Source organism: Ranitomeya imitator, chromosome 1 (genome assembly GCF_032444005.1).
Source record: "Ranitomeya imitator isolate aRanImi1 chromosome 1, aRanImi1.pri, whole genome shotgun sequence".
Taxonomy (NCBI): domain Eukaryota; kingdom Metazoa; phylum Chordata; class Amphibia; order Anura; family Dendrobatidae; genus Ranitomeya; species Ranitomeya imitator.
In genome coordinates, this window is record NC_091282.1 from 572299711 (window position 1) to 572317763 (window position 18053).

At 46.7% G+C, this 18053-nt stretch overlaps 1 protein-coding gene across 1 annotated transcript in view; it reads left to right on the top strand.

Moving 5' to 3' along the window:
- Nucleotides 1-1931: 1931 nt before the first annotated feature.
- Nucleotides 1932-18053, top strand: part of LOC138676963 (uncharacterized) — a gene marked incomplete at its 3' end in the record, with an annotated part of 47660 nt that continues 31538 nt past the window's right edge. The window contains exon 1 of the mRNA XM_069766725.1: nucleotides 1932-2300. Within this exon, the coding sequence (XP_069622826.1) occupies nucleotides 1932-2300 (369 nt within the window). The remainder of the gene's footprint in view (nucleotides 2301-18053) is intronic.

Here is an 18053-nt window from a genome sequence, read left to right on the forward strand (position 1 = left end):
AAGACCTGGCTATTTATTGCTTGCATTGAGAAACACGTGATGGTGTCTATGCAGCTTTTCTACATGCATTTGCATATTTTCCATAAGGGATGGGGGCAGTGTTCTGGATCACTGAGTTGAGAAACATGTGATGGTGTCTCCGCGGTGTTGGATGTTTTGATCTCCCCGAGGTCATTCATTCTTATGTTTATAGTCCTTTTACCAGGCACTGCTCCTAATAGCCAGTTTCCTACTCCACACTGATGAGGGGCAAATACCCCGAAACAGCTGTCTGTGGATGGATACCATGTTTTGGTGTGGGTGGTTTTCCTTTTGGATGCTGCCCTTCCCATGGTTGTTCCTTCCCCGTGAAAGACCTGGCTATTTATTGCTTGCGTTGAGAAACACGTGATGGCGTCTCCGCGGCTTTTCTACATGCATTTGCATATTTCCCATAAGGGATGGGGGCAGTGTTCTGGATCACTGCGTTGAGAAACACGTGATGGTGTCTCCGCGGTGTTGGATGTTTTGATCTCCCCGAGGTCATTCATCCTTATGTTTATGGTTATTTTTTAAAGACTCTGCCGATAACCCCAAACAGGCCATTTGCAGCACCTGCCATGCCTGCATCAGCAGGGATAGCAAAACTACCAGTCTGACCACCACCAGTATGATCAGGCACATGGCAGCAAATCACCTGACTTTGTGGGCCGACCCCTGGCTCCGGTAACACTGTCTGCAGGTGACACCACTGTTTCTTCCACTGTTTTGCGTAGAAGCCAATCCCCAGTCCACCATGCATGTGAGGATGCCTCTAGCCTGCACCTGTTGTTGCTCACAGTCAAGCAGTACCATCATCATGCCCATCCACGTTCTTGTCCCAGCACAGCCTTCAGTTGTCTATACCCCAGTCATTGAAACGCAAGCGGAAATACCCAGCCAACGACCCACAGGTCACAGTCCTAAATTCTAACATTTCTCTTCTGCTTGCGCTCGAAATGTTGCCTTTTAGGCTTGTTGAGATGGAAGCTTTCTGCAACCTGATGGCGGCAGCCATCCCAAGGTACTCGGTCCCCAGTCATCACTATATCTCCCAATGTGCCATACTGACATTACACCAGCATGTGTCCCACAACATTACTCGTGCCCTCAACAATGCTGTTACTAGGAAAGTCCACCTAACCACGGACACCTGAACAAGTGCTTGTGGCCACGGATGGTACATCTCACTGATGGTACACTGGGTTAACATAGTGGAAGCCGGGACTCAGTCGGACCTTGGGATGGAACACATCCTCCCCACGCTGAGGATTGCAGGCCCTATGTAAATCAGAGTTGCCTCACAGTATACAGCTCATGCACTTCCTTCTCCTCCTCTTCAGCCTCCATCTCTGAAATCAAAACATCAGCAAGAAGCTGGAAGCACTGCAGGACTGCCTCAGCCAAGTGGTAACAGGCTGTGCTGAAGCTAATCTGCATATGTGACAAACCGAACAATGCAGAAGAGTTGGGACAGTGCTGGAAGAGCAGTCAGATATTTGGATGACACCTTTGAACGTACAGCCAGGCATGGTTGTGTGTGACAATGGCCGGAACCTAGTGTCGGCTCTGAGGCAAAGTGAGCTCACACACGTAACTTGCTTGGCCCATGTGCTTAACCTCGTGATTTAACGATTTCTGAAAAGCTACCCAGAGCTCCCAGATTTGCTAGTGAAAGTACACCATCTGTCTGCCCATTTTAGAAAGTCAGCTACAGCTTCAGCTGCCCTTGCCGTGCTTCAGAAGCTTTTGCAGCTTCCGGCTCACCGACTGGTGTGTAATGTCCCCACAAGCTGGAACTCTACTCTGCATTTGTTAGAGTAGATTTATGAGCAGTTTTTGACTACCAACGTCCACAAGGCAGTCGATATTCAGTTCAGACTCCACACATAAGACCTCAGGAGTCGACATGGATGTCAGAGATATGTACCATCCTACAAAACCTTGAGGACTACACCAAGATTGTGAGCAGCGATGACACTATAATTAGCATTCCGCTTCTCAGCATTCTGAAAACCTCTCTGTTCACAATGAAAGAAGATGCATTGCAGGCAGAGCACGAGGACATGGATCAAGGAACCATACAAGGGGAATACACTCAGCCCAGCCTCATGTCTTCCCAACGTGGATTGATAGGCAATAAAGAGGAGGAGGAAGAACAGGAGCTACTTTCATGCTCTATAGACGGTACTACAAGCACAGCTGTCATACCATCTGTTCAGCGGGGATGGCCTGAGTACAGGGAGGAGGAGGATGAGAATGAGAAGGAGAAGGAAAGCATGGTCAGTCATCCTGTTGGTGAGGACACGGAAGTCTTGCCTGCTAGCAGTCTGGCACGCATGGCTGACTTTATGTTGCGCTGCGTTTCACGTGACCCTCGGATTATAAAAATTTTTGGTGACTCTCATTACTGGTTGGTGACACATTTAGACCCATGCTACAAGGAGAACTTTCAAGTTCTTCTGCCAGAGGCAGAGTGGTGTACTAAAATGAAGACATAAAAGAGCTGAGTGAGGTCAAAAATACTCTGTTGTGAAAAAATCAAAGTAATAAGCAAGTGCTAGTCAAACGATGGAAAAAATAACAGGGTATTTAGTAGTGTTAGTCAAACAGGGAGGTGTTCGCCGAACTGTTCGTCGAATGTTCGACGAACACCGTCGAACCCCATTGAAACCAATGGCAGGCAAACACATACAAACACATGGAAAACACATAGAAACACCTTAAAAGGTGTCCAAAAGCTGACAAACTGCTCAGAAGACACAAAAAACACATGGAAAAGTCACAACTACATATAGTCATGCTAAAAGAAAAGATTTGGAGGAGTAAAAGGGGGAGGAGACACAGATATAGGCATGTCATACCCTTCTAAAATCAAGAAAGGCTGGAGTAAAAATCTAAACTCACTCTACCAACATCCAGACATCTTGACAAAAAAAATAAGAAAAGAAATATTTTTAGGTAGAATGGCGGCGGGTCCATTCAGAACACTTTCCTTAGAAGACGTAGTGGTACCCCCGTTGGGAGTTGTGTCAGAAAATGAACCCAATACATTCAGACTAATCCACCATATGTCATATCCAAGGGACAGGTCAGTAAACGACAACATCGATGCGGAACCAAGTACAGTACAATGTACTGTACCTCCTTTGACGAGGCAATCAGGTGGGTCAAGAAGTTGTTAAGGGGCACCCTAATGGCCAAAACAGACATTGAGTGAGCGTTCCAGTTACTACCTGTGCCTCCGAATAGTGTCCTCCCATTGGGCGGCTTCTGTGAAGGAGCATATTACATAGATTGCTGTTTTTCCATGGGGTGCTCCATATCCTGCTCACTATTTGAGGCGTTTAGTTGCTTCCTCGAATGTGTTGTCATGGACGTTTGTAAGGCGGCACATATTATCCATTACCTCGACGACTTCTTATGCCTGGGCCCAAAAGATTCACCACAGTGTGAAAACACGCAGTAGTCCACCTGTGAGAAGGAGAGAGCTGGAGGGAGAGTGGACACCCCAGAGCCGAGGGGTTAGATTGAGAAAGAAAGAAGGCAGTGTAGCTTGCTTCATGGGTTGGGTACTCTGCTGAGTAGCAGAAATTGCTACTAGGCCCAAAAGGATTTCCTGTGCCAAATGCCGTTAAAAAATAGTACTTAGGTAAACAGGCAGTGTAGCTTGCTTCATGGGTGGGGTACGCTGCTGAATAGCACTAAATTCTACTAGGCCCAAAAGGATTTCCTGGGCTAGATGCCGTTAAAAAATAGTACTTAGGTAAACAGGCGGTGTAGCTTGCTTCATGGGTGAAGTACGCTGCTGAGTAGCACCAAATTCTACTAGGCCCAAAAGGATTTCCTGGGCTAGATGCCGTTACAAAATAGTAGTTAGGTAAACAGGCGGTGTATCTGGCTTCATGGTTGGGGTACGCTGCTGAGTTGCACCAAATTCTACTAGGCCCAAAAGGATTTCCTGGGCTAGATGCCGTTAAAAAATAGTACTTAGGTAAACAGGCAGTGTAGCTTGCTTCATGGGTGGGGTACGCTGCTGAGTAGCACCAAATTCTACTAGGCCCAAAAGGATTTCCTGGGCTAGATGCCGTTACAAAATAGTAGTTAGGTAAACAGGCGGTGTAGCTTGCTTCATGATTTGCCCCACCTCTTGATCTCGTTGGCCCAGGCTATACGTCATAACGTATTGCACCAGGGATCATCAGTGCTGCCACAGTCGCTGCAACATGTGCAGAGTTGAATTCCACCGTGTGGGCACATCGCATTTCAGCCGGTGAACTGGCAGGCCCAACGACTTCTGTAGAGATGCAAGTCGTCGAGCTGCAGGATGCGAACGGCGGAAGTGAGCACACAGCGACTGTGCCCTCTGCAGAAGCCCATCTAGTCCATGATAGTGGGATAAAAATTGCTGGACAACCAGGTTCAAAACGTGAGCCATACAAGGCACGTGTGTGACATTGCCCCGGCGAAGGGCCGCACCCAGGTTTGCAGCATTGTCGCACACAGCCTTCCCTGGCTGCAGGTTGAATGGAGACAACCATTGATGGAACTCAGTCTCCAGAGCTGACCACAACTCCTCTGCTGTGTGAAGGTACCTTCACACATAACGATATCGTTAACGATATCGTTGCATTTTGTGACGTAGCAACGATATCGTTAATGAAATCGTTATGTGTGACAGCGACCAACGATCAGGCCCCTGCTGGGAGATCGTTGGTCGCTGAACAAAGTCCAGAACTTTATTTCGTCGCTGGATCTCCCGCGGACATCGCTGGATCGGCGTGTGTGACACCGATCCAGCGATGTCTTCACTGGTAACCAGTGTAAACATCGGGTAACTAAGCGCAGGGCCACGCTTAGTAACCCGATGTTTACCCTGGTTACCAGCGTAAAAGTAAAAAAAAACAAACAGTACATACTTACCTACCGCTGTCTGTCCCCGGCGCTGTGCTCTGCACTCCTCCTGCACTGGCTGTGAGCGTCGGTCAGCCGGAAAGCAGAGCGGTGACGTCACCGCTCTGCTTTCCTGCCGCTGTGCTCACACAGACAGTACAGGAGGAGTGCAGAGAAAAGCAGAGCGCCGGGGACAGACAGCGGTAGGTAAGTATGTACTGTTTGTTTTTTTTACTTTTAGGATGGTAACCAGGGTAAACATCGGGTTACTAAGCGCGGCCCTGCGCTTAGTTACCCGATGTTTACCCTGGTTACCGGCATCGTTGGTCGCTGGAGAGCGGTCTGTGTGACAGCTCTCCAGCGACCAAACAGCGACGCTGCAGCGATCCGGATCGTTGTCGGTATCGCTGCAGCGTCGCTTAATGTGAAGGGGCCTTGACTCACATTTCCCAGACATTTCAATGTAAACACTGCCTGATGCTGTTGAGCCCTGGTGACAGCATAGTGAGGAGGTGTGCAGGATTCCTTCTGCGCAGTTACAACACAGGTCGCATTACCAGACAGGCTTTGGGTGCAGGTGGAGAACTGAGAGGAGGTTGAGGAGGCAGAAGCAGTGGAGGAACTTCTAGATACAGAGGATGGACGAGCAACTCGTGGGGATGGCAAGACTTGGACAGCAGCCCCTTCTCCTGATGTCGCCGTAGTTACCCAGTGCCCAGTCACTGACATGTAACGCCCCTGTCCATGTCTACTCATCCAAGTGTCTGTGGTGAAATGCACCCTGTCACACACAGAGTTTCTCAAGGAAGCGGTGATGTTGTGTGCGACATGCTGGTGTAGAGCAGGCACAGCTTTCTTTGAGAAGTAGTGGCGACTGGGCATCTGGTACTGGGGCACTGCGACGGACATAAGGTCTCAAAAATCCTCTGTGTCCACCAGGCGGAAAGGCAGCATTTCTGTAGCCAACAGCTTGCTGATGGAGAAATTCAACCTCTTAGCTTTGTTATGGCTAGGAGGAAATGGTTTTTACTTGTCCACATCTGAGGGACTGAGGGCTGGCTGCCGTGCTTAGACGGAGTTGAGTAGAGTGTCCCCGGCAAACTGCTGGTCTGTGATGAAGGTGCAGGCGGAGATGTTATGTTGTCTTGATCAAAATATGGTGTCGATGTCGGCGAGCGCTCAACACCAGCAGGTGTTTCCACTAGCAAATGTCCTGACGACCTGCCAATCACACTGGCTGTTGCGGGTAGAGGTGGAAGGTCTGCATCTAAAACCATGTGCGACTGCTGTCCCCACAGTCACAGAGGATGAAGAGGATGCGGATGCACTTGATGGGGCAGATGGTGGTTGACCCGGCCCACTAGGCCGCATTGTAGCACAGTGAGCTTCCCACTGCAACTTATGCCTCATATTCATGTGACGGTTCATGCATGAAGTACTGAAGTACTGAAGCTAGTGATTTTTTGGCCTCTACTGAGATTTTGTCTCTTACAGACAACATGAGGTTGGGTCATCCTTTGCGATGTCAAAAAATACCCAGGCTATGCAAGGCTTAGAGCCCGTGCAACCTGAAGAGCCACCACGACTTCTGGTCTAAGGCACAGTTGGGGTTGAGGATGCACTTGTTGACGTGCTTCCAGTACTCCATCTCTGACCAGGAAGGCGCACTGTTACCTCATCATCAGACTCGTCACTAGCATCCTCCTCCACCTCCTCTGCTGACCTCATGGACTGGCAGACTGGGGGTTGACAGTAAGTGGGGTCTACAACCTCGTCATCATCATCCTGTGTGTTCTCACACCCGTTGTCCTCAGAGCCAACCTCTTTCTGCCCCGACTGAAAAGTCAAGTTTAATTTCCAATCAGGTATCTCAGTCTCATCATCATCTTCCTCATTGTCTCCACCAAAAGGAGTTACAGTTTGAGAACCAGGGTCTACATTATGCTCAGAACCTTCTTGATCTGGGCCTGGATCCGACTCACAAAGATTCTGGGCATCAGTGCAGATCATTTCCTCGCCTGGATTCACAGAAGCTCTGGAGCAGACCTCTGATTCCCAAGCTATAGTATGCGTAAACAGCTCTACAGACTCAACCATGTGTGTTACCCGATGCTCAGACGGGCAGCTGGAGACTTGGGAGCTGTGAGGAAGCAAGTGCGATTGAGGTGACAACTCTGAGGACTGAAGTAGTTGTGATGTTGAAGTTGACATGGAGGAGAGCCCACTTGAACGAGCACTTGATATCCGTTCAAGCACCTGCTGTTTTTGTGCCTCATCTGGAATTTTTGGTGATGCTTGTAGCGATGGTCGTAAGAAAGGGATCATATCAGATTGTCCATGAAAAAAAGTAGACATCTTAGTTTGGCTGGAAGATGGTCTTTCTTCTGCAGATGTTACTGTTGCTTTACCACCTACCCCACGGACACAACCTTTTTTTCCATTTCCAACACACCTATTCCCCTTTCCACCATCAGCAGGCCTTTTGCCACTCATTTTAGTGCTTAACTAATTGGCAACTCTGTATCTGTACTTGTTGGCACAACAACCGATGGATGAAAACCGAGGAGAACTGAGTGGCCAAACTGTGGTACTAGGCCCAAAACTATTAACTGGATTAGATGCAGTGAAAATAGAGATACACAGGCGGTATAGTTTGTTTCACAGGCGGGCTACTCTGCTGACGTGCAGACACTGCTCCTAGGCCCAAAACTAATAACAGGATTAGATGCAGTAAAAATTGAGATACACAGGCGGTATAGTTTGTTTCACAGGTGGGCTACTCTGCTGACGTGCAGACACTGCTCCTAGACCCAAAACTAATAACAGGATTAGATGCAGTGAAAATAGAGATACACAGGCGGTATAGTTTGTTTCACAGGTGGGCTACTCTGCTGACGTGCAGACACTGCTCCTAGGCCCTAAATTATTAACTGGATTAGATGCAGTGAAAATAGAGATACACAGGCGGTGTAGTTAGTTTCACAGGCGAGCTACTCAGATGACTATCAGACAATGCTACTAGCCCAAAAGGATTGGCTGAGCTAGATTACACCAAATGCTGTGACAAAAACTTGCACAGCAGTGGCACAGACCTGCCTGGCAAACAGTGCTATGAACTGTTGTAACCTACCCAGAAAAGGGCTGATATTACAACTAATCCCGACTCCTCCAGACTCCCTAAACCTATCTCTCTGACAATTTGCTCCAAAAAACCACTCTTTGTCTCTATAACGCCCACAGCAGCAGCGGTGCCGTCTAACACTAAGCTGCAGCAGTGAGGAAATGGTGGCGACGGGGCAAATGGCTGGTTCTTATAGGGCAAGGACATGTGACATACACAGCCAATGACACATGCCCTTGCTTGTGTGCATCACATACACATTGCTATGCGTGTGCGCACTGCTGATAGGTTGAGAGATTGCACCGCCCCACTGTAAATGCGGGAAAGAAAAAAAAATGGAGATCGGCGTTATTTCAGCAGAGATCTATCCCCCGCCCACTATACACTGAATCAGTCTAATAACAATGATAAACAGTTTTAATGTGCAAATCAAGAGAGGCTTTTGCTGAGCGAACAGTTATCGAACAGAAACTCGAACAGCCGAATTTTAAACAAATTGTTCGGGTTCGTCGAACGACTCGAACACCGCCCAAAACAGCTCGAATTTGAGATTGGCGAACAGTTTGACTTGAACACCGCTCATCTCTAGTATTTAGTTGATATGTTTTTTTGCAAAAAAATGTATACTAAGCTGCTCCACCACCAATCGTCAAGGTATACCCATATAGAGCAGTCCTAACTAATGTATATAATCCCTATCTGATGTATGTAAAAACCTGATCATCTGTATAGTACCTGTATAAGCAGGGTTCAGAGAGGGAATATCCATGTGGACCTGCTAGATGGAACAGCTTTAGTGCAAATGACCCACAAAGGAGTGGTGGACTCCCCAGTCTTGTAGAAACAAGAGAACAATTATAGAACCAGAAACACATGGGCTACTTGCACATTGAACAAGTCTGTAGGAACATGTTCACACCATCAAGAAACTTGAAGGCATAAAAGAGCACAGTGAGGTAAAAAATACTCTGTTGTAAAAAAAATCACAGTAATAAGTGTTAGGAGTCGAGTTTCCTCTGCTGCACAGGGGGAATCTCGATCCGTCTCCGCTGCGGTCTCCCATTCTCCTCCAGCCGCAGTGGAGCCTGCTCAGCAGGGATGTCGATCCCAGCGTCTCGCTCAGTCTGACTCTGTGAGAAGAGTTACTGCTGCTTCTCCAGCTTCTGCCTGTAAAGCCTATACTGGTCAGCAGCGAGTGGACTTCTCTGGGACTAAGTCCTTGTCTGCGCACACTGAGCATGCCCAGGGCAAGATCTCCCGTTGGAGATCGAGGGTCATGTGCTCAGACTCTGCAGCGCATTCTATTGGTCCTCTTGGCAGGTCTTGGAAGGGCAAAGTTTCTGTGGCCGCTTCCTGTCCTGCAACTATATAAACTGCGCATGACCGCACGGCCATGCGCTAGTGTACAATTTAATACGTGTGTTTGTTGTGAGTGCAAGTCGTTCTTTAAATACCCCTACCCTATTGTATGATTGTTCGCGTATGGAGTATGGCTGCTATCTAGCGCCCGACTTATCACTCAACGTGTCACACACGTGTCAGCGTCTACTGCTGTGACCGCCAGTGCGGTGCCACGCGCCAGTGTGCGCTTCCTGACCCACGTCTGGGTGCTTAGTGGTGCCTGCCAGCACGGCACAGTTCGCACTTCGGTGCCTTAATTATATAATTCCTTTCACACCCAGTAGCGGTGTAGTGCCAGCAAGGGTCTAATCGGACTACAATCCCTGTTGGGGTTTAGTTCGCTAACCACTTGCTCGCGCTCTATGTGCGGTACCGCGGTCCTGTGACGCAACAGGATCACTTTCTTCACGCTGGGTGAGGTTTAACCCACGCGTGTATACTCTGTGTATACTTTTGAATACCGCCATATTGTCTGTCATCTCCTAGCAGCAGGTTTCACCTGCACGGTGGACCCCGGACTGCGAACGCATCTATATCATCTCTCTTGGTGCATTCCGCCAGTCCTAACAATAAGCAAGACATTTGAACAGCTGACATGTGCCCACATTAGGCGCGGGCAGAATCGCGATCTGCCCGCGCCTATTAACTAGTTAAATGCAGCTGTCAAACACAGACAGCGGCATTTAACTACCGCAACCGGCCGGGCGGCCGGAAATGACGGCATCGCTGACCCCCGTCACGTGATCGGAGGTTGGTGATGCTTCAGTATTGTAACCATAGAGGTCCTTGAGACCTCTATGGTTCCTGATCTCCGGTAGCTGTGAGCGCCACCCTGTGGTCGGCGCTCACAGCACACCTGATTTTCTGCTACATAACAGCGAACAGCAGATCGCTGCTATGTAGCAGAGCCGATCGTGCTGTGCCTGCTTCTAGCCTCCCATGGAGGCTATTGAAGCATGGCAAAAGTAAAAAAAAAAAGTTAAAAAAATGTGAAAAAAAATATAAAAGTTTAAATCACCCCCCTTTTGCCCCAATCAAAATAAATCAATAAAAAAAACTCAAATCTACACATATTTGGTATTGCCACGTTCAGAATCGCCCGATCTATCAATTAAGAAAAAGCATTAACCTGATCGTTAAACAGCGTAGCGAGAAAAAAATTAGAAACGCCAGAATTACGTTTTTTTGGTCGCCGTGACATTGCATTAAAATGCAATAATGGGCAATCAAAAGAACATATCTGCACCAAAATGCTATCATTAAAAACGTCATCTCGGCAAGCAAAAAATAAGCCCTCAACCGACCCCAGATCATGAAAATTGGAGACGCTACAAGTGTCGGAAAATGGCACAAATGTTTTTTTTTTTGTTTGTTTGTTTTTTTAGCAAAGTTTTGAATTTTTTTTCACCACTTAGGTAAAAAATAACCTAGTCATGTTAGGTGTCTATGAAGTCGTACTGACCTGGAGAATCATAATGTCAGGTCAGATTTAGCATTTAGTGAACCTAGCAAAAAAGCCAAACAAAAAACAAGTGTGGGATTGCACTTTTTTTTGCAATTTCACCGCACTTGGAATTTTTTTCCCGTTTTCTAGTGCACAACATGCTAAAACCAATGATATTGTTCAAAAGGACAACTCGTCCGGCAAAAAATAAGCCATCAAATGGCCAAATTGACGGAAAAATAAAAAGTTATGGCTCTGGGAAAGAGGGGAGTGAAAAACGAACACGGAAAAACAAAAAATCCTAAGGTCATGAAGGGGTTAAAAACCTGATCATCTGTATAGTACCTGTATAAGCAGGGTTCAGAGAGGGAATATCCATGTGGTCCGGCTAGATGGAACATCTTTAGTGCAAATGACCCACAAAGGAGTGGTGGACTCCCCAGTCTTGTGGAAACAAGAGAACAATTATAGAACCAGAAACACATGGGCTACTTGCACATTGAACAAGTCTGTAGGAACATGTTCACACCACCAAGAAACTTGAAGACATAAAAGAGCACAATGAGGTAAAAAATGCTCTGTTATAAAAAAAAAATCACAGTAATAAGCAAGTGCTAGTCAAACGATGGAAAAAAACAGGGTATTTAGTTGCTACTTTTTTTTACAAAAAAATGTATACTAAGCTGCTCCACCAATCGTCAAGGTATACCCATATAGAGCAGTCCTAACTAGGGTTGAGCGAAACAGATCGGACAAATTCAAAAATCGCCGACTTTTGGCAAAGTTGGGTTTCATGAAACCCGACCCAATCCTAGTGTGGGATTGGCCATGAGGTCGGCGATCTTCGCGCCAAAGTCACGTTTTGTATGATGCTTTCAGCACCATTTTTCAGCCAAAGAAGGAGGACGCAGAGTGTGGGCAGCGTGATGACATAGGTCTCAGTCCCCACCATCTTAGAGAAGGGCATGACAGTGATTGGCTTGCTTTCTGCAGCGTCACAGGGGCTATAAAGGGGCGTGCACGCCGACCGCCATCTTACTTCTGCTGATTGTAGCATAGGGAGAGGTTGCCGTAGCTTCATCAGAAGAAGGGATATAGTTAGGGAGGGAAGATTAAGCCCCCAAACTGCTTGTGCTGTAGCGATTTCCACTGTCCAACACCACTATTTGTTTGCAGGGACAGTGGAGGCTATATTTTTGTGCATCAGCTCTGTAGCTTATTAGGCTGCCTTATAAGGCTCCCTGATAGCTGCATTGCTGTTTGTACGCCGCTGTGCAAACCAACTGCTTTTTTAAAAGCAAAAATCCTGTTGCTCCTTTCTGCAGTTATCTTGTTTATTTGTCCACACTTTTGTGTGCAGCAGTCCTTTTAATTGCTGCCATACTTTTCCTGAGATCATTGTAGGGAGATTGAAATTGTACTACACTCCTTGTATTTTTTCATATAGCTTCCAGCCACTTTCTGCCACTTAGATAGCGTTGTTATATACAGTGGGGCAAAAAAGTATTTAGTCAGTCAGCAATAGTGCAAGTTCCACCACTTAAAAAGATGAGAGGCGTCTGTAATTTGCATCATAGGTAGACCTCAACTATGGGAGACAAACTGAGAAAAAAAATCCAGAAAATCACATTGTCTGTTTTTTTATCATTTTATTTGCATATTATGGTGGAAAATAAGTATTTGGTCAGAAACAAAATTTCATCTCAATACTTTGTAATATATCCTTTGTTGGCAATGACAGAGGTCAAACGTTTTCTGTAAGTCTTTACAAGGTTGCCACACACTGTTGTTGGTATGTTGGCCCATTCCTCCATGCAGATCTCCTCTAGAGTAGAGTTGAGCGACCTTGACCTTTTTAGAGTCGAGCCGGGTTTCGCGAAACCCGACTATCTCAAAAGTCGGGTCGAGTGAAATCGGCCGATTATGACGTAAAGTCGGGATCGACCGAAACACGAAACCCAATGCAAGTCAATGGGGCAGCATAGTCGGCAGTGAGTGGGGACCAGGAAAACACCTAGAGTGCCCATTTTAATGTCAAAACCATCCATTCTTCTTAATGAAGCTTGTCAAGCGTAATTTACCTTATAATAATTGGAAGGCATTTGAAATTGGGGGTCATTTGGCTAAAGTTGTGTGGGGTAGGGCTGGTTCAAGTAATTAGTGGGCCCAGGAAATCTGGACCACGTCACGGCAGTGGAGCAGGGAGAGGTAAGTATTTCAACTTTGCAAGTGCTGTGATCCTGAGCAAGCAGGGGGGGGCCCACTTGTTGGCATTGGCACTGGCACAGGGCCCCTCAAAGTACAGCGGTGTGTTTGCACGGCGGGGGCGCCTCCCACCGGCAGCAACACTTTTGCGTACTATGAGAGGCCCTGTGCCAGTGACGTCGCCAACTAGTATTCCTCCCCCCACCTGATGAAGGAACCTGCACTTTCATCTGCACCTTCCTCTTTGTCCCCGTGTAAGGTGGTATGGTATGCGGGAAGAGCAACCTGACTTTCAGCAGGGTCACAATGTTGTTGTGTAGCATGCACGGGGAATGTTGCGTTATGGGTCAATGTACCAGCAGACTCATCTATCACTGGCTGGGCAATGGGCACGATGAAGTGGAAACACAGATATAGGCCCAAAGAATAAAGTGGGCTAAATGCAGTTCAAAATTGGTAACACAGGAATAACCAGGGGGCATTGCAGTGGAGGACAACTGGAATGAGAGGCTGACACAGAGAGTAGGGCCAAATCAGTAAGTAGTCGAAATGCAGTTCAAAATTGGCAACCGTAGTAAACAGGCGGCACAGCTTTGTTCAGTGGAGGAGAACAGCAAGGAGTGGCAGACACCGATAGTAGGCCCCAACCCAACTAGTAGGCCAAATGCAGTCTAACATTAACAACTACTTAACGAGAGCCTGAAAATGGAATTTCAGGACAGGAAACCAGGAGAACAGCAAGGAGTGGCAGACACCGATAGTAGGCCCCAAACCAACTAGTACGCCAAATGCAGTTGTTCCATTTAACCACAATTTAATGAGAGCCTGAAGATAGAAGCTCAGGAAAGGCAACCTGGGGAACACCTTGGAGTGTAACACACCATCTCTCTCCACCCCATACCCATTTTGTAGGCCTAATGCAGTGTACTTTTCTACAACTACTAAACGAGAGTCGGAAGACCGAAGCAATGGCAAGGAAACCTGGGGAACACCTTGGAGTGTAACACACCATCTCTCTCCACCCCATACCCAATTTGTAGGCCTAATGCAGCGTAGTTTCCGACAACTACTAAACGAGAGCATGAAGATCGAAGCTCAGGAAAGGCAACCTGGGGAACACCTTGGAGTGTAACACACCCTCTCTCTACACCCCATACCCAATTTGAAGGCCTAATGCAGTGTAGTTTCCAACAACTACTAAACGAGAGCCGGAAGATCGAAGCTCAGGAAAGGCAACCTGGGGAACACCTTGGAGTGTAACAAACCCTCTCTCTACACCCCATACCCAATTTGTAGGCCTAATGCAGCGTAGGTTCCGACAACTACTAAACGAGAGCATGAAGATCGAAGCTCAGGAAAGGCAACCTGGGGAACACCTTGGAGTGTAACACACCCTCTCTCTACACCCCATACCCAATTTGAAGGCCTAATGCAGTGTAGTTTCCAAGAACTACTAAACGAGAGCCGGAAGATCGAAGCTCAGGAAAGGCAACCTGGGGAACACCTTGGAGTGGAACACACCATCTCTCTACACCCCATACCCAATTTGAAGGCCTAATGCAGCGTAGTTTCCAACAACTACTAAACGAGAGTCGGAAGATCGAAGCTCAGGAAAGGCAACCTGGGGAACACCTTGGAGTGTAACACAACGTCTCTCTACACCACGGAAGGGCTGATTCTTAGGGAGGAAGGCTGTTGGAAATAAGCATTGCACGTCCGAGGGTGATTATATTCTTATTAGGTATATACTCACCCTCGGACGCGCCCTGCTTCTTTATTTGGAATGAATGTTTATTTGCAATGTGGTGTTGACTTTCTCTATTATTTTGGTAATTAATGATTTTATTTTATTATTTTCATTGTTTTGCATCTTCTCGGCAATAATATAAAGAAGACGCGACAGGACAACACTCGTTGGATGCCATATCTGTGTTTTCAATTTAAAAAACCTTTCAGTTAACTACTTGCAGGAGAAAGTAATTGTAGCTGGTGGCCATTTTTAGTACTGTACCAGATTTTAGTTGTGTGTTTGTTTTTAATGTTAAAATGTCTGCATTTGATATCTCACCAGTATTTTCTTTTTTATAAGCAAAATACTTTTTTTTTTATTTTATGATGTTGGTTCAAGGGGTACACGGGCAGCAGTAGACAGGTCAGTGGAGGCCTAGTGGAAGGAGGGACCGCAGACAGGCTTCGAAGCCCTAACATAATAAATTGGGCTGCCTGTAGGCAATTTAAAATAGGTTCCAGGGGAACACGGGCAGCAGTAGACAGGTCAGTGGAGGCCTAGAGGAAGGAGGGACCGCAGATGCACCAATGTTTCCCCCATACCAAATTTGTAGGCCTAATGCAGTGTAGTTTCCAACAACTACTAAACGAGAGCCGGAATATCGAAGCTCAGGAAAGGCAACCTGGGGAACACCTTGGAGTGTAACACACCCTCTCTCTACACCCCATACCCAATTTGTAGGCCTAATGCAGCGTAGTTTCCGACAACTACTAAACGAGAGCATGAAGATCGAAGCTCAGGAAAGGCAACCTGGGGAACACCTTGGAGTGTAACACACCCTCTCTCTACACCCCATACCCAATTTGAAGGCCTAATGCAGTGTAGTTTCCAAGAACTACTAAACGAGAGCCGGAAGATCGAAGCTCAGGAAAGGCAACCTGGGGAACACCTTGGAGTGGAACACACCATCTCTCTACACCCCATACCCAATTTGAAGGCCTAATGCAGCGTAGTTTCCAACAACTACTAAACGAGAGCCGGAAGATCGAAGCTCAGGAAAGGCAACCTGGGGAACACCTTGGAGTGTAACACAACGTCTCTCTACACCACGGAAGGGCTGATTCTTAGGAAGGAAGGCTGTTGGAAATAAGCATTGCACGTCCGAGGGTGATTATATTCTTATTAGGTATATACTCACCCTCGGACGCGCCCTGCTTCTTTATTTGGAATGAATGTTTATTTGCAATGTGGTGTTGACTTTCTCTATTATTTTGGTAATTAATGATTTTATTTTATTATTTTCATTGTTTTGCATCTTCTCGGCAATAATATAAAGAAGACGCGACAGGACAACACTCGTTGGATGCCATATCTGTGTTTTCAATTTAAAAAACCTTTCAGTTAACTACTTGCAGGAGAAAGTAATTGTAGCTGGTGGCCATTTTTAGTACTGTACCAGATTTTAGTTGTGTGTTTGTTTTTAATGTTAAAATGTCTGCATTTGATATCTCACCAGTATTTTCTTTTTTATAAGCAAAATACTTTTTTTTTTATTTTATGATGTTGGTTCAAGGGGTACACGGGCAGCAGTAGACAGGTCAGTGGAGGCCTAGTGGAAGGAGGGACCGCAGACAGGCTTCGAAGCCCTAACATAATAAATTGGGCTGCCTGTAGGCAATTTAAAATAGGTTCCAGGGGAACACGGGCAGCAGTAGACAGGTCAGTGGAGGCCTAGAGGAAGGAGGGACCGCAGATGCGCCAATGTTTCCCCCATACCAAATTTGTAGGCCTAATGCAGTGTAGTTTCCAACAACTACTAAACGAGAGCCGGAATATCGAAGCTCAGGAAAGGCAACCTGGGGAACACCTTGGAGTGTAACACACCCTCTCTCTACACCCCATACCCAATTTGTAGGCCTAATGCAGCGTAGTTTCCGACAACTACTAAACGAGAGCATGAAGATCGAAGCTCAGGAAAGGCAACCTGGGGAACACCTTGGAGTGTAACACACCCTCTCTCTACACCCCATACCCAATTTGAAGGCCTAATGCAGTGTAGTTTCCAAGAACTACTAAACGAGAGCCGGAAGATCGAAGCTCAGGAAAGGCAACCTGGGGAACACCTTGGAGTGGAACACACCATCTCTCTACACCCCATACCCAATTTGAAGGCCTAATGCAGCGTAGTTTCCAACAACTACTAAACGAGAGCCAGAAGATCGAAGCTCAGGAAAGGCAACCTGGGGAACACCTTGGAGTGTAACACAACGTCTCTCTACACCACGGAAGGGCTGATTCTTAGGAAGGAAGGCTGTTGGAAATAAGCATTGCGCGTCCGAGGGTGATTATATTCTTATTAGGTATATACTCACCCTCGGACGCGCCCTGCTTCTTTATTTGGAATGAATGTTTATTTGCAATGTGGTGTTGACTTTCTCTATTATTTTGGTAATTAATGATTTTATTATTTTCATTGTTTTGCATCTTCTCGGCAATAATATAAAGAAGACGCGACAGGACAACACTCGTTGGATGCCATATCTGTGTTTTCAATTTAAAAAACCTTTCAGTTAACTACTGATATCTCTCCAGTATTTTCTTTTCTATAAGCAAAATACTTATTTTTATATTTTCTGATGTTGGTTCCAGGGGTACACGGGCAGCAGTGGTGTGGTCAGTGGAGGCCTAGTGGAAGGAGTGACCGCAGACAGGCATCGAAGGCCTAAAATAATAACACATGGCTGTAGGCAATTTTAAATTGGTTCCAGGGGTACACGGGCAGCAGTGCCCTGGTCAGTGTAGTAGTAGTTGAAAGAATGGACCGCAGACAGGCATCGAAGGCCTAAAATAAAAAAATTGGGCTGGCTGTAGGCAATTTTAAATTGGTTCCAGGAGTACACGGGCAGCAGTGGTGTGGTCAGTGGAGGCCTAGTGGAAGGAGTGACCGCAGACAGGCATCGAAGGCCTAAAATAATAACACATGGCTGTAGGCAATTTTAAATTGGTTCCAGGGGTACACAGGCAGCAGTGCCCTGGTCAGTGTAGTAGTAGTTGAAAGAATGGACCGCAGACAGGCATCGAAGGCCTAAAATAAAAAAATTGGGCTGGCTGTAGGCAATTTTAAATTGGTTCCAGGGGTACACGGGCAGCAGTGGTGTGGTCAGTAGAGGCCTAGTGGAAGGAGTGACCGCAGACAGGCATCGAAGGCCTAAAATAATAACACATGGCTGTAGGCAATTTTA